Genomic DNA, 16,442 nt, shown 5'->3' with positions numbered 1-16,442 from the left:
AGGGGTGCTAAGGTGACTGGAGGTCCCATCAACAAACCCCTGTGGTATGCACTGACTTGATCAAGAACCAGGAGTAGCCTCTAAGGTTATCAGGTAGATCCTGAATGCCTGGAAGTGGGTGATAGTTGGGAACGGTTTTGCGATTTAATACCCTAAAGTCGACACTCGGACACAAGCTCTTATCCACGGGTGATGAGTGTGTTGAGGTTGACATCCATCTGAGGCCAAGGGGTTTCTGCACATATTCTTTTACATCTCTGTACAAAGGTTTGGAAATTGGGTTGTGGCGCTTTTGGACTAGCGTTTCATTGGCTAGCTTGATCTTGAGTTGCACGTTTGGAATACAACCAGTGTCAGTGTCATACTCGGTGAAGACATCCAACTCTTCATATGACATATTTCTGTTCTGGCAGTAATATCGGCTTCTTCACTGTTCGCTTTGATTAACTCTGCAATGACATCACGACTGAGAGGTTAAGTAAAATATATGAGACATTTCTGCCAGTTTGATCTTTTTAATTTCAGTTTCTACACTCCAAAAAAATTATTGGATAAAAATCTATATTGAGGCACGTCTGAAAATACTTTAGTAATATTGAGGGGCTCAGAGTCGGCAGCCCATCCCCCCACTCGCGGTGATGGTCTCTCCTGTGATGTAGGAAGCCTCCTCGGAACACAGAAAGGCGACCACCCCACCAATTTCCTCCACCTGTCCGATCCTGGGGGGAGCAACCACAACATATTCAAAAATGCAACCATGACAACAGCTCAGTGAAAATCTTAAACCTGAGCTGCACCTTTTGATGCTGGGCTGGTTCTTAAATTTATCCATGATGGCTTCATTTTCCCACAACTGGAGAGATGAACAGAAATTAGCCCTCAGAGCAAAACATCAGCCAACATATGCAGGACTCTGATGTTTCTGCTCACTATAGCGCTGAAGCGTGTCTTTATGAGTCCAGGGGCCACACAGTTGACCCTTATGTTACTCTGAGCCAGCTCAGTGGCCAGAACCCTGGTCAGACCCAGCAGGGCGGTCTTGCTCACACAGTAGGGGCCAAGTCCCTGCAGAAATTCTTTTTTTAACATTTCACTGCATATATGATAACAGAGAGGTACATTGACACTCACCTGCATTGGTTGATATGCCCCCACAGATGATACAAATACGATATTTCCCCCTCTAAAAGATTTTATGCATCAGTATACAGTTAGGCTAATGTTCGGCCCCATCCAGTCACTCACCCTCTCTTCTCCATGTGAGGCACCACCAGCTTAGTCAAGAGGAAGGCTGATTTCACATTTACAGACAGGATCTGGAAAGAGGAGAAGCATTAATCATTGGAGAACGTCTCCTGGAGCAACACTGATGCGTGGTTGAACGCACCTTGTCCCAGACGTCCTCTGTGGAGTCCAGGATGTTTCCAAAGAACGGGTTGACGGCCGCATTGGACACCAGGATGTCGATCCCCCCACACTGATCCAGAGTCTGTTTCCAAAGCAGCAGAGATCAAGTGTTCAACACTCGCTATTCCGAGTTGTTGTGGTTACAAGAATGAAAATACCATCTGAATCAGTTTCTCTCTGTCTTCTCCTTTGCCAACATTACAGGTGGTTCCAGTCACTTGGATGTTGTGGGTCCTCAGCAGAGCCACGGCCTTGTCCACGTTCGCCTGACACCGGCTGCTCACCACCACGTGGGCTCCTCTCATTCCCAGAGCCTGCGCTGTTGCTAGTCCGATTCTGAGGAGAAGGAAGAAAATTACAATGTTTAACAGTAGTTTCATTCTCAAATGCAGGGGTGTGTTGATTACTGGCTGTAAAGAAAAAGACATCCATGTTTTCAGTGCATTGTTGACATTTCTCAACAATTTCTTACCCATCTGTGGAGGCTGTGACAATGGCTACCTTCCCATTAAGGCTGCTTTGTGACATCCTTCTTTGCCCAGCAACTAGATTGGGGCTAAGGCACCTGAATATGGACCTCAACATCACCTGTGTCTACAGGAAAAGTTGTTATTAAAATAGTAGTTGGTAGAGACAAGGGTCAATAGCCAGTTTAGAGAATAAAGCTAAGAGTCAGTTGATTGATTGATATTTACTCACATAAGGCGCATTTTTAAGGCAACTAACTTTTAAATTTAAATTTCCCTGAGAGAGTCATCCCAAAGGGATCAATAAAGTAGAGTTGAAGTTACTTGATGACAGAAATAGATAACCAGTGCATGTCATGCAAATATCCATTTCCATTTTAAAGCAAAACCCTGCTGGCCAAACCAGGTACTGCTCAGAAGGCGTCGGCCACGAGCTTCCCTTGGGCCCCAAAATGTTTTTTTTTCTCCATAGAATAACATAGTGAAAGAGACGTCTATATCTCAGTGGTTTACAGTTACATAAACTTACTAATAAGGCTTTTTAAACCAGCGACATTTAAGTCTTTATGCTCTCTTCTTCAATTCATTTTATTTCGACGAGGTCTGGCGTAATATTCTTGACATTGTGAACGCGCATCAGAGGAACGGAAGGAGCCCGCCTGCGCATTCATGTGTGACCCGTCCATGTTAGTTATTCTTTTAATTCTTTTTATTTAGAAGATTATTTATTCACAATGAATCCTCTCAGATCAATTTATATCAGCAGCGTCTCCGGCCTTTAGTTAACATGGACACTTTTAAGACTTTAGTGAAGTTCGAAAGATGTTCGGAGATAAACGGCTCAAAAACTCAACACACCCACCATTAAAAAAGAAGACCTGATCGGAATCATCCTAATGTTTATGTTAACGGCCTCAGACTGAGGGGAATCTGGTCGGAACAAATAACGCACAGGCAAGGATCCACTGGGGATCTGGGACCGCGAATAACCACAAACAAGACGCGTTATTTTTGCTTGCGTGGCCAGTAGCGATTTATTACGCAACATATCAAAAATACTTCAAGGTTTCCGTATCAGAATCTATTCAAAAGACTTTGTTTTTTTTATCCAATCAAACAACCTTGGGTTACAATACTTTCCAAAAAAAAAAGAATAAACAGATTTAAATTGAATAATTGAAGCTATTCTTTCGTAAACAAAATAAAGTGCACAATAATCCTCATGACGCGTCTGTTTTCTTATTTCTAAGACGCAACCTTATTGCAGTCAGAACCATATTTGAAAATCTAACATACATGTCACGCCCCTCACGAACACAGGTGAGCTGCTTCTGTGGCGAGACGGTGAAGGTAACAAAATGACAGCGGAGTAATGTTCTAACAGTTACCTGTGAATAATCAGGAATTAGACGCCCTACTTTCCCTTTCTGAGCCAGCAGCGATGCGGAGCTGCGCGTGCGTTGGGTCAGGCGTAAACTGTTCCTCGATCACTCACAGGAGCGCCATCTACCGTAGAGTAAGTCACCAGCATGTCCAGCCCTGTTACCACAGCTCTGATCATCTTAGAAAATCGGGGGTGTGAGTGTTCTGGAACCAGAAGAGATGATACATACTTCACCTCCCTGCTGCTGATAGAGGGTGGCTTCCAGAACTTCATTTAATGCATCAGCATTTAGTGATGTGTGGCCAGACTTGGTGACTTTTCATTTGGATGTAACGTGATCTTTAACAGGTCTCTGGTTAATCTCCTCAGGATGCTCTGCAAGCTTGGGCCGGGCAGTCCTGTATGAAGGTTCCCCAACAGCTCAAGAAGCCCAACAGACCTCTGACTCCCCCAACATTCTTTGGCTTCCTCTCTGTTTTAGCTGCAACACTGATTCCAGGTCTTTATGGTCTATCTCAGGGGTGGGGAACCTCCGGCCTCCGGGCCGTATACGGCCTACGAGACCATTTCTACCGGCCCGCAACGCAATAAGATGTGCACTTATACAGTGGGACCGTTCGCTAAACTCCGCGAGCTGCGAGTAGCAGCGGTAACGTATTTTTGCCTTTCGTATCCTGAAATTTCTTTCGTAACGAGGAAATATTTTCCCGTTTTCTGAGATAAAACAGACGGTTATGTTATGTCCGAGTCAAGGTCAGGGTCAGTGAACACAGCATGTGAGGTACGTAGTGGGCTGGACTGATTGACACGGACGAATAATGCCTAGCGAAACACGCTAAACTCTATGAGTTGAAAGGACAGATGAGTTTGGATAAAATTAACGCTCTTCGCCGGAGTTTGGAGGCTCAACAAGCAGCTTTCACACGACCATGTACCGACAGAATATTACGCGTGCAAGTTTTGTGGTGAGTGAATTAATAGCCACGAAGCTGAAACCTCACGCCGAAGGAGAATTCGTGAACGTGCCTCGTAGCCGCCGCTGAGGCGCTCGCGCCGGACAAAGTAAAATTGTTTCAAAGCGTGAATTTCTTTTCGTGAATAACTATTGAACTAAGACATATATCGTTATGATTCCAGTGGCTAACGGTATGTTTTTATGGTCAAGGAATCTAAATATGTAGTCAAAGTATATGTGGGACTAATATTTATGGTGGAAATCACAATATGCCAGGAATTGTTGCGCTTGGCGGAGGTCTGCGCTCTCCGAGTGCTTTCCAGTTGTTGTTGTTGTTATTGTCTTTATCTTTCTTTCTTTTTCATTTATTTTCTTGATTATCTTGTTGTATTGCAGTTTTTGTGAGTAGAGGCCTCGAACAGGCCCTTACGGGTCTCTTGCCTCAACTCTGCACCTCTTTTTATTTTGTATGATCATGAAAACATATTTTACTTGTCATTTTATTCTATTTATTTGGTGATTTTATATGCATGTGTGCTAAATAAATAATTCAAACTCAAATGCAGCAATCATGAGACTTAGTAACACAGTGGTTATAGACTCTTTTTTTTTGTCTTTTTTTTGCATCCCTAGGTATGTGTTCATAATAGTATGGCCCTCGGAGGACTTTATAAAAATTGAAATGGCCCTCGATATGAAAAGGGTTCCCCACCCCTGGTCTATCTGAACCCCCCCACTTGTCACCAGGCGCCCTATAGATCTCACTTGTTCCTGAAAAATTCCCACTTCCTTGGGCATTAATTTCATGCCATGCCCCCAAAGGCGAGAGTACTCTTCTCAGATGCTCTGCATTATCCTGGAATGTCCTGGAAAAACAGAGCACATCATCGAGATACGGAGAACATTCATCCCATTCTGTCAAGGACCCCTCCTTACATCACTGAAAGGCCCCTGGGGCATTAGTAAGGCCGAATTGGAGGCGAAGCCACTCATATGGACCCCAAGGGGTGCTAAGGTGCCTGGAGGTCCAATCAACAAACCCCTGTGGTATGCACTGACTTGATCAAGAACCAGGAGTAGCCTCTAAGGTTATCAGGTAGATCCTGAATGCCTGGAAGTGGGTGATAGTTGGGAACGGTTTTGCGATTTAATACCCTAAAGTCGACACTCGGACACAAGCTCTTATCCACGGGTGATGAGTGTGTTGAGGTTGACATCCGTCTGAGGCCAAGGGGTTTCTGCACATATTCTTTTACATCTCTGTACAAAGGTTTGGAAATTGGGTTGTGGCGCTTTTGGACTAGCGTTTCATTGGCTAGCTTGATCTTGAGTTGCAGGTTTGGAATACAACCAGTGTCAGTGTCATACTCGGTGAAGACATCCAACTCTTCATATGACATATTTCTGTTCTGGCAGTAATATCGGCTTCTTCACTGTTCGCTTTGATTAACTCTGCAATGACATCACGACTGAGAGGTTAAGTAAAATATATGAGACATTTCTGCCAGTTTGATCTTTTTAATTTCAGTTTCTACACTCCAAAAAAAGTATTGGATAAAAATCTATATTGAGGCACGTCTGAAAATACTTTAGTGATATTGAGGGGCTCAGAGTCGGCAGCCCATCCCCCCACTCGCGGTGATGGTCTCTCCTGTGATGTAGGAAGCCTCCTCGGAACACAGAAAGGCGACCACCCCACCAATTTCCTCCACCTGTCCGATCCTGGGGGGAGCAACCACAACATATTCAAAAGTGCAACCATGACAACAGCTCAGTGAAAATCTTAAACCTGAGCTGCACCTTTTGATGCTGAGCTGCTTCTTAAATTATCCATGATGGCTTCATTTTCCCACAACTGGAGAGATGAACAGAAATTAGCCCTCAGAGCAAAACATCAGCCAACATATGCAGGACTCTGATGTTTCTGCTTACCGCAGAGCTGAATCTGGTCTTTATGACTCCAGGGGCCACACAGTTGACCCTTATGTTACTCTGAGCCAGCTCAGTGGCCAGAACCCTGGTCAGACCCAGCAGGGCGGTCTTGCTCACACAGTAGGGGCCAAGTCCCTGCAGAAATTCTTTTTTTAACATTTCACTGCATATATGATAACAGAGAGGTACATTGACACTCACCTGCATTGGTTGATACGCCCCCACAGATGATACAAATACGATATTTCCCCCTCTAAAAGATTTTATGCATCAGTATACAGTTAGGCTGATGTTCGGCCCCATCCAGTCACTCACCCTCTCTTCTCCATGTGAGGCACCACCAGCTTAGTCAAGAGGAAGGCTGATTTCACATTTACAGACAGGATCTGGAAAGAGGAGAAGCATTAATCATTGGAGAACGTCTCCTGGAGCAACACTGATGCGTGGTTGAACGCACCTTGTCCCAGACGTCCTCTGTGGAGTCCAGGATGTTTCCAAAGAACGGGTTGACGGCCGCATTGGACACCAGGATGTCGATCCCCCCACACTGATCCAGAGTCTGTTTCCAAAGCAGCAGAGATCAAGTGTTCAACACTCGCTATTCCGAGTTGTTGTGGTTACAAGAATGAAAATACCATCTGAATCAGTTTCTCCCTGTCTTCTCCTTTGCCAACATTACAGGTGGTTCCAGTCACTTGGATGTTGTGGGTCCTCAGCAGAGCCACGGCCTTGTCCACGTTCGCCTGCCGTCGGCTGCTCACCACCACGTGGGCTCCTCTCATTCCCAGAGCCTGCGCTGCTGCTAGTCCGATTCTAAGGAGAAGGAAGAAAATTACAATGTTTAACCGTAGTTGCATTTTGAAATGCATGAATATGTTGATCATTTGCTAATTAAACAAGTCTGTTTTCAGTGCATTGTTGACATTTCTCAACAATTTCTTACCCATCTGTGGAGGCTGTGACAATGGCTACCTTCCCATGAAGGCTGCTTTGTGACATTCTTCTTTGCCCAGCAACTAGATTGGATCTGATGCACCTTAATGTGGATCTTAACATCACCTGTATCTACAGGAAAAGGCAAGTGTGTTACCAAATGAGTAGCTGTAAAACAGCCGGCAACAAAAAGCAAGAGTCCTTTGTTTTAAAAATATTTTCTCATTATTAATAAAGTCGCGATCACTTTTAAAGGCAGATAACTTGGTTACAGAAACGTGCAATATTTCAAAGATAACCAATGCACGTCATGCAACTATGATTAAAGACCTAGTCCCCCCCCCAAAAAATGCATGCAGAAGTTACCATGAAGGATCTAGTCCCCCCCCCCCCCCCCCCTTAAATAATGCATGCAGAAGTTACCATGAAGCTGCAAACCAGAAGATTGTGACAAAAAACACGCCAGACCTTGGACTTCCTGACTTTTTCGACTCTTGACCTATATCCACTCAAAACTTCCGGATAAACGAACGTCTATCAAAATAAAATCTTAAACCATTTACTGACGTGCTTTAACCTTTAGATTAAGCATTTTCTACGCGAACTAATGTTTTACCCGCAAAAAGGAACTAACACTCTACCTGTACCATCAATTTATTACTGTAAACTCAGGCAAACGCGTTCAACCATTCTATTTTCAAAAATGAGTTTGTGAATCCCGATTTAATCCAGAGGACAGTGAATGCACCACGCCGAATCCAGCCAATCATATAAAGAGGCGGGGCCCGATCCCGAGCAGATTCCCGAGCTGCCGGATGGGACCTGGCGCTGATCTCCAAGCGCTCGGTGCCGTCGGAGCCGACGCGAACCTCCGAGGAGGCGGGGATCATTTTGTTGTCATCGCCGACGATGATAGAACGCCGATGGCCACCGATTTTCACGCCTGAAAAGAAGTCGCCGACTGTGCGCTGATGCGAAGATTGTTGCCGATCAGAAAAAGTGAGGTAATTCCTTTTCTCATTACTTTCCCCAGAGGCAACATTGGCCGACCGAAACCGACAAATAGCGAATTTCGCCGGCGTTGGTATTGTTGTTTTGAACAGAACTTTAGCTTTAGCTCCAAAAGGCGATTGAAACGAGTCGCGATATCATGGCTAATAATTTCTCGCCTAACCGCGTCTGCATTATTAGCTTTTATCAGGGCGACTCATTTTTAAATGAACTGCCTATTTATACCCAGTCAGCGGATTTGGCTTCATCAGTAAATTCGCGTGTAACGGCGATGTGCTAGGCTAACGCTAGCTCTCGCCGAACGGGTTGATTTCGACGTAACGCGATGGGGCGTGGAGAGGAGACAGGTGCTGCTGCCTTCCCCAACATGTGTTTTGGGAGAGCCGATCGCACTCGTTCGCCTGGCTCGAAAGCCGTGGAAAAACAATCTGAAAGGCGCTTTTGGGTTGCAGGAAAGAGGCGACGAGGTGGCCGGACTTGGATGCCTTCTTCGCAGACCCAGCCGTGCCGGTGCAGCAGGATCCCCCGGCCATCGACGCACCCGTAAATCCTGATATAAATGGATGATCCCGACTCACCAGGACACCGGGCTCACACTTTCTCTGAGAAGTAGCGGTTAACCCTGCAACCATGTCCGTCTCCGTGAGTACAGGAGCTGCTCCTTTCTTTGTGTCGCTTTGCATGGACTCCTAGTTTTGTCCCATGAGGGACACGGTGGTAAATCAAACTTGCAACAATATATAAAAGTGTCTTTACCGTGTGTTTTGTGTCACCTCACCTGTATTTTATTATGCCATAATTGCCTCTCTTATGGTTATAGGGGGTCCCCACATGGCTCAATGGAGCTTAGTGATCCCCAGGGGGTTGGTTCAGAAAATGAAAGGGAGCCTGACTCCTTGGCTTTGGGTTGGCAATTAAGCCCTAAACAGCAAGGGACAGATGTGCCTCTCACCCCCCTCCCCCTTCCGCTCAGTCCCCTCATTAACATTTCGCTCCCGTGTCCATTTGATCATTGATCGCGGCCTCTCCGTGGCGCAGCTGGGAATGCCGAGGTTATTATCATGCTGCATTTGATGCATATTTATTTTTAATTTACTTTCCACCCGTCTGTACACAGAAGGGCTAAACGGGTCTCCCCTATTCAGACTCCATTCAATAGACCGAGACAATTGACCTTTCATAGTCTTGGCTTGGCATCGCCGTCTCAATGAAGTTGCTTGTGCGCGCCGTGGAAATGCCCGACAGTGTCATGAGCCGTAGGTCGAAGCCAAAAAAAAGGGGGTCCGTGTTTGTGATTTGGGTGTTTTTCTCGCTCTCAGACTGTATTGGCCAAGGCGCTGTTTGACAACACCGCGGAAAGCCCTGAGGAGCTGGCGTTCCGGAAGGGCGACATCCTGATGGTGCTTGAACAGGAGCAGAGTGGCGGTCCCGGTTGGTGGCTCTGCTCCCTGCACGGCCGACAGGGAATCGCTCCCGCCAACCGCCTGCGACTTCTTCAGACCGCTCCACCCCCAGGCCCTGCCGCCGAGGACTCCGTCTACCTGTCTCCTGGCTCTCCGATGGCCCGGATGGCCATTTGCAGCAGCGTGGAGGACATCGATGGAGTGTATCGCTCTCCGCCGTCTGCGGGAGAAAGCCGGGGTGTCAGTGTAGCCTCGAGGCCCGGCGAGCTGCGTAAAGTCGAAGGCGGGCGCCCGCGGTCGCACTCCAGCTCCGGCACCCGGCCCAGGCCGGACTGGGATATCGGGGTGGCGGGGCGTCCGCGTTCGCCCTCTCTGAGAGGACGAGGTACCGACGTGACAGGAAGCCTTTATCAGAGTCCAGTAAGTCCCATACCTCCAGGGGTGAAGAACGCTAGGCAACCAGCAGCTCTCGTGGCGTCAGAATCGGTGTACCTCTCCCCCACTGGCGCTCTGAGGTCAGCTGACAGACCAGAGGACAACACATATCTTGTTCCAAGAGAGACTTTAATGACAGAAATCTCTGACGACTGTTACTTGGTACCCAAAGGTACGCCGCTAGCTAGTGATGAGGTTTACCAATCCCCAACAGGAGGAGTTGTGGGTAATTCTGTCTGCTCTAATGGCTCCTCCATCATGGGCGGAGCATCCAAAGTCAACCAGGACATGCCTGGGATGTACCAAACGCCTACCCCCATCGGGACAAACCTACCCAGGACTCAGGCCACGGCTCTGGCGCACCAGCACCCATCTCAGATACTTCCTGTCCAAGCATCCTCCCGGCCTCTGCACAGGGGAGTCGCGCCCGTCGTGGCTGTGGCCAGGGGGAAGCCCAACCTGGCCTGTCACCGGGGCTCCCCTTTGCTGGTCCGAGCAGGACAGATCAGAGTGCCCGGGTCACCGAATTTCACCCGCAAACCCCCCCCGCCTGCGCCTCCTGTGAGGGGCGTCACGAGAAAAGAGGCACAACAAGCTGTGCCGTCGCTGGCGGAGCTCGACTCCGCCCCTAAACCCACCGCTCAGGTTGCTCCCGCGGTACCGAACCAGGAGCCGGACAAGCAGAATCGGACGCCTTGTAACGAGGACAGGAGTAACGAGCAGAGCAGGAAAGGGGACCCTCAGGATCAGCTGGACCTTCTGGACGATCAGGTCAGCTCCTCCTCATATGGATACACAGCAAATATTTGTAGCGATGGAGTTTTAGCTATTAGCAACAATTATAAATTAAATGTGTTTCTGAACTGGCAGGTGTACGATACGCCTCCTAGTGGCAGGTGGCAGCGTCCAGCGCCGTCTTCCCTCACTGATGAGGACATCTATGACACCCCTCGCAGTGTCCCCCCACAAGCCGACTCTGGATCGGAGGTAAATAAGTTACCTGTTCGAGTCTCTTCTGTACAGACGGGAAGGCCTTTTATTTTCAGGGCAGACGGGGGGAGTTTTTTTTCTTCCTGCTGGTAATTTTAATTGAAGTCATCGTAGCTGGGTAGTGTGGGAAAGCGCCACCCTGCTCGTGTCACTGCAAGTGAAGCGATTTGCCCCCACCGGCGTCGCCAGTTCTTCCCACGTTCCACTGAGGCGAGGCTGCACCTGTCCCAATCCGCTCCGGGAGCCAGTCTATCCAGTCCAAACGCTGCTGCTATTTTCTGTGTGGGTCACACCCATCTGTCAGGGCCATGCCACCAACCCCCCACCCCCACCACCAGTGGTCTCTCCTCTTAATGTTACTGTGTGCCAGCTGTTGGCCACCACCCCCACTACAGTTGGTGGAGGTGGACTGTTTTTGTTTTTATGTTTTTGTGCGTGTGGGATTGTTGTGGCTGGATGTTTATTAGTCACTTTGTTGCACAGTTGCACAAAGCATTCATTGATTTTTAGTTCCAGCTCTTTGTTTTAATCTTGGCTCTCCGGGCAGACGTCCCTCTCCAGGATTCCAGTCCAGAATTTCTTCCCCTTTCTCTGTTTAGCGCCGAATCACACATAATTTAGAGGAGAGCCATAGAATTCCCTGTGTCTTTCTGAAGGATTAGGTCAACGAGGTTGCCTCAGACATAACAAGCTTCCTTTGTTTAACTTCACGTCCTACTTCTACAAAGGCAGCAGCTTTTAGCAACTTCCAAACCAGTTTTTCCTTCAACCGTCCTGAGAGGATTCCAGATTGGCTTCTAGTTGGCTTTCTGCACACAAGCAGCTATTTCCACTGGAATTTCATTTGTTAAAATAACAAATAAATTCTCTCCGAGACTATATTGAAGCTCGGTGTTTGACCTTCTCCGTTGGTAGGTTTACGACGTCCCCACCATCACCCTGAACGTGTCCACATCAGACGTCCAGTCCGAAGAAGCCGACGACGTCTACAGCGTTCCTACGCTTCCTGGTGGGCCTCTGGCAACGGCGGAGCTCGGCGCCAGTCTCTCGGAGGAAGCGGCGCAGGTCGGGGAGGTGTATCGGGTTCCCGGGCCTGGGAAGAGAGCCAGCAGCGGAGATTCCTCCGAGCCCGACTGCGGCATCTACGACATGCCCGCGCTGACCGTCGAAGGGCTGCCGCACTCTCTGTCGTCGTCTTCCGCCTCGACCTGCACGCCTCGCCGCCTGTCGGTCTCCAGTAACGGGTCGGGCGACGTGCAGTGGCGAGCTTCGCTCTCCAGCCTCATGCACGCGGTGCTGAGCGCCACCTCCTGCCCCTCCCCCTCCCTGTTGTCTAGAGACCTGGCCACGTCCCTGGCCGAAATCCTGTCCACCTGGAAAGCGAGCCATTCCGACGACCCGCCGCCGCCGCTCCAGCAGGCGTGGGCGCGAATGTCGGACCTGCTGCCGGCGCTGTCCACCGCTGGTTGTGCCCCCCCGTCTGAGGGGCTCCTGCTGCTGGTGCATCGCTCGCTGGAGGAGAGCGCCCTCCTCCTGCAAGCGCAGAGTCGCCCCCGCTTGCCTTCGCAAGAATCCCTCTCCCGCAGACCGCTACCGGCTCTCCCGGTGTCCGACGGGAAATCCTCAGGAAGCGGGATGGGATCCCGTAAAGGCAGCTGGATTCAGGAGAGACCCCTGCCCCCGACTCCTCAACCCTCCTTCCCGTTGAATCCCACGCCGTCTGCCGTGATGCTCACAGTGGCGCCCGCCGACAGAGAAGACGACCCCAGCAACGAGTACGCGGGGATCGGCCTGACCCCCATCCCCACCCCGGTGCCGACCGGAGACAGCGTGGGTTACGTGAAGCTACAGGTCAGTCCTAATCACACCTCCCACGCTTTAATAAGTACACGACCGTTGAAGCCTCGACATCATGTGACACACCAGGGAAAGCCAGAGCCCCCTCCAGACGCCCTGACGGAGAACGGCCCAACCCACACCATCAGCACGGAGCAGAAGGTGAGTCTCTTCCCTTTTTTCCTCCCCTTGATTTTCCTTCCGGCTGCCAAAGTTAATCTACGCAGAAGTAATCGATCCGCTGCGTTCGCTACGTTTACCAACTAGCGCCGCGACTTGAACTTCACCCTCACCGGCTCTGATTTAAGGACACGTGTGAGGACAAAAAAAAACCAGTGGCTCATCTCTGGTTTTGCTGAGCTGGTGTTCTCGTCAGACCAGTCCGCGTTTGGTCTGCTCCCAGCTCACTTCCTCGGTTGCGCCGTTGGCAACAGACAAGTGGTCACTTGTTGGAGCGAACAGTCTGGTCTCACATATACTGAGACGGGCGGACAATAAGGGACAGAAGAGCGCGCTCATACTTTCGCTTATTTGCACCGCTCGTTTTTCTTACAAAGGCTGCTAAAGAAATGTAAACATTGGGCTTTAATTTCAGCACAATACTGGAGCATCGATAGTATCTTGGCAGGTTTGTGGCTCGGGAGTGTTTTGTTTATTAAGTAAGCAGTGAGCTCATGTCTTTTTAGTGTCTGGTGCTTTCCCTCACCTTTAACCAGGTTTATCCCCATTAAAGCTGGAGCAAGTTGACTCCCCATTTGGATTTGCAGCTTGATCCCCGCTGCCCCCCCCCCCTCCCTGGTGGTTGATCTTTGTGGGCTGTCAGGCCTGCTAGCAACTGCGCTAACAGTTGCTATAGCTCCAACCAGAGATAATAACACAGGCTGTGATGACTTCCAGCTGACTCCTTGGTGACTTACCATGATGATATGTTGCCTACTGTATTTTTAGCCGTACCTTCAAATTCAGTTTTATATATCTATAAATTACACCCCTAAGATTAAGGCTGTTGCTTCCATTTAATTTCCCTGTTGTGGAATAAAATATTGATGATTTGCACGGTAAAATAGCATCTGCTCTCGTCGCCCCAGGTTACACCCACGTCTCTCCTCGTGAACCTTTGAACAAGTTAGGAACTGGCTTACTGGTGTATGACTGTTACGCATTATTCAGTTTGCCCATTTTGGAAAACTAACAGCCAAATGTTAACAGTCATCCGAGACTAAGAAACTCGTGAAATCCTCTTATTTCAGTCGCGGGAGACAAAGCGTGTGTCACATTTTTGCTGGGTAAGAAGCGTTCAAGTTCAGAATGGAAAGAATGTGCGGTATGCTAGTCTGTGGGGGGGTAAATATAGTATAGCTGCCACACTTTGACATCTGAGCAGTCAGAAAGCGGGTGTTAAATTCACTGCCATAAACATTTTATGTTCTACTAATTGACTTTTTCCCCTCAACAGTTGTCGCCGTCACCGGGCCTGCCGGTGGCCCTGTCCCTGGAGGACTCGGAGCTGCTGTCCTTCTACTCCTCCCAGAGCCTGGCTCACCTGTCCTGCCTGGCGGACGCCATCGACGTGCTGTACAGCAGCGTGCAGGGCAACCAGCCGCCCCGCATCTTTGTCGCCAGGGGGAAGAGCCTCATTGTGACGGCGCACAAGCTGGTGTTCATCGGGGACACGCTGTCCCGCCTCCTGACCTCTCCTGACCTTCGGGCCAAGGTGCGTAGAGGGAGGAAAAAGAGCCTAATTCGCAGAATAAACCGAGGCTGTAAATGTGTGCATTTTCTCCTCAGATCACAACCTCGGGCGGACGACTCTGTCAGGCCTTGAAGTCGGTGGTGGTGGCAACAAAGGGAGCCGCCCAGAGTTACCCGTCAGTCTCGGCCACGCAGGAGATGGTGGACCGCGTCGCCGAGCTCTCCCAGCAGGCCGCCGGCTTTTCCACCCTGCTGCAGCGTCTGGCAGAAATCTCCTCGTGATCCCCCACGTAAAAAAAAAAAATGTTTACACCACACGTCTATTTTCCTTCTTTCGAATGCCTTATTTGTTGCTGGACTCCTGTTACCTTCTGTTGGAATGCGATTGAAGTTGAACCCTGGGATAAGTGTGCGGCCTCTATGCAGCTGTTACTCAGCTTTTCTTTTTTTGACTGTATTGATTCTAACCTCCGAGTGTGTGTTTGTTTATATACTGATCCATGTGCTTTCACGCCAGGCACACGTGTCTGTCCTTGGCGTTTAAATTATTGACATTGTTGAGCCCGCATTTGTCGCTTTAGATCGCTCATGAGAGCTTTGCTTTATTGTGTTTGGCATATATTTCCTTCTCTCACACAGTAGCCACTGTTCTTCCTTCCTCTATTTATTTAGCCATTCTACCCTCTTCCAAAAATAGCCCAGAAGGAGGCCTTACATCCTGCCTGTGGCCTACTTCTGATGCCCTAAAGGCCTTTTGTGATTGTCATTCTAGAGCTCTCGGAGCAGCACATCCACTCAAGTGTGCAGTAGGACGTTCGCCCAACTCCCCTTCTTTGCCGAGTATGTCTTGCATACGTGTCGTACCCAATGATAGAAGAACGCAATCTGCTGCATGAGGGTTACACCAAGTCCCTCCTAGGTTCGGTTCATAACGTGACAATACCGAGGTTCGGTCAAACGGGAGAGATTTCATCGGAGCAATTGCCCAATCCTTTCGTTTCCCACAGCCTAGCGATGGGGCGGGGGGGGGGAGGAACCTGTTGACAAAGCTCACCTGTCTGTACACGCCTTGTTATGGTCTGCATGATTAAGTTCGCCTTGCTTCAAGCTTGTTTTTCACGCAGCGATCACCCGTGTCTGGCGTGATCGCTCACTCGCTCCCTTTGGCAGGACCGAGATTGCTGTGTGCGGCTGGTATGGTATTATCAACACTAAGCTTTTTCTTTGAAGAAAAGAAAAAACCTTTAAAATAAAACAATAAACCTAACTTTATTTTTCAAAATAGGTTCGCACGCGAGCAGCTGAGAAATACTTTGGAATCGAGTGGTCGTTTGATTAACTGATTCTTCTTCAAGGTGCTCTGGAATTCAATTCATCAGTCTTGTCCTTTTTAATATGGTAGTTTATTTTTTTGTTTTTAGTTGAAATCGTTCTAATAAGGGCATTACATATCATCATCATCATCATCATCATCATCATCATCATCATCATTGCAAGTTCCACTTTTGACTTTTTGTTCTGTTACAGTGCCGCCTAGTGGAGGCTTGAAGTATTAAAGACATCAGGCTGCCAGAACCGGTTCTTAGTTTTAGTGAAGAGAACCTATTGGCAAATCATTTTGGATTCAGTATTTATTCCTCCGGTGCTTGGATCTGGTTTACTTTTTGCATGGCTTTCAAGTTTTGCTTGGATTTTATATAACCGACTTCCCTGCAGGTGATTTTGTTCTAGTATAATGTACAATGAAGAAAGCTGTTTTTTTGTGTGTGTTTTTTACACTACAGGTATGTGAAATCATTGGATTCTATATCTGTTTGCTGAGGTATAGAAGTGTAATTGTCTCCTACAACACTTGGACCTATGTTTCTTTACTTTTAAACACTACATTTGATCTGTGTCTTGTATTCCTGATCAGAATGCACAAACACGTCTTTGCAATTAAACAGATGAGTCTGGAACATCGATTTGCATTATTGCATTGATGAAAATTGCTCTTA

At 48.4% G+C, this 16,442-nt stretch overlaps 3 protein-coding genes across 5 annotated transcripts; 1 reads left to right on the top strand and 2 right to left on the bottom strand.

Moving 5' to 3' along the window:
- Window positions 1-495: 495 nt before the first annotated feature.
- On the bottom strand, window positions 496-2,001 carry LOC130522494 (dehydrogenase/reductase SDR family member 4-like). 2 transcript variants are annotated; one of them, XM_057026937.1, is made up of 8 exons: window positions 1,880-2,001; window positions 1,566-1,743; window positions 1,388-1,489; window positions 1,246-1,316; window positions 1,132-1,183; window positions 931-1,065; window positions 798-853; window positions 496-719 (listed from the first exon to the last, which is right to left on the bottom strand). In XM_057026937.1, exons 1-8 carry the CDS (start codon window positions 1,990-1,992, stop codon window positions 605-607), a joined length of 822 nt encoding a protein of 273 aa, XP_056882917.1. In that variant the 5' UTR covers window positions 1,993-2,001; the 3' UTR covers window positions 496-604. The 2 variants fall into 2 exon arrangements, with proteins under 2 accessions (XP_056882917.1, XP_056882916.1); XM_057026936.1 differs by having other exon boundaries at window positions 931-1,183.
- A 3,710-nt stretch (window positions 2,002-5,711) lies between these two features.
- On the bottom strand, window positions 5,712-8,736 carry LOC130523338 (dehydrogenase/reductase SDR family member 4-like). The gene is given in 10 exon segments (XM_057028561.1): window positions 5,712-5,935; window positions 6,014-6,041; window positions 6,044-6,068; window positions 6,146-6,280; window positions 6,347-6,398; window positions 6,461-6,531; window positions 6,603-6,704; window positions 6,781-6,958; window positions 7,089-7,210; window positions 8,668-8,736. Coding segments are annotated over 10 exon segments (882 nt in total). The 5' UTR covers window positions 8,722-8,736; the 3' UTR covers window positions 5,712-5,820.
- efs (embryonal Fyn-associated substrate) lies at window positions 7,850-16,403 on the top strand. 2 transcript variants are annotated; one of them, XM_057028559.1, is made up of 8 exons: window positions 7,850-8,077; window positions 8,542-8,731; window positions 9,409-10,698; window positions 10,798-10,914; window positions 11,833-12,768; window positions 12,844-12,915; window positions 14,210-14,467; window positions 14,542-16,403. In XM_057028559.1, the coding sequence occupies exons 2-8, from the start codon at window positions 8,720-8,722 to the stop codon at window positions 14,725-14,727; spliced, it is 2,871 nt and encodes a 956-aa protein (XP_056884539.1). In that variant the 5' UTR covers window positions 7,850-8,077; window positions 8,542-8,719; the 3' UTR covers window positions 14,728-16,403. The 2 variants fall into 2 exon arrangements, with proteins under 2 accessions (XP_056884539.1, XP_056884538.1); XM_057028558.1 differs by having other exon boundaries at window positions 7,850-8,082.
- The last annotated feature ends 39 nt before the right edge of the window (window positions 16,404-16,442 follow it).

This window comes from Takifugu flavidus, chromosome 3 (assembly GCF_003711565.1).
Source record: "Takifugu flavidus isolate HTHZ2018 chromosome 3, ASM371156v2, whole genome shotgun sequence".
Lineage (NCBI taxonomy): Eukaryota > Metazoa > Chordata > Actinopteri > Tetraodontiformes > Tetraodontidae > Takifugu > Takifugu flavidus.
This window is presented reverse-complemented; position numbering and strand designations above follow the sequence as displayed.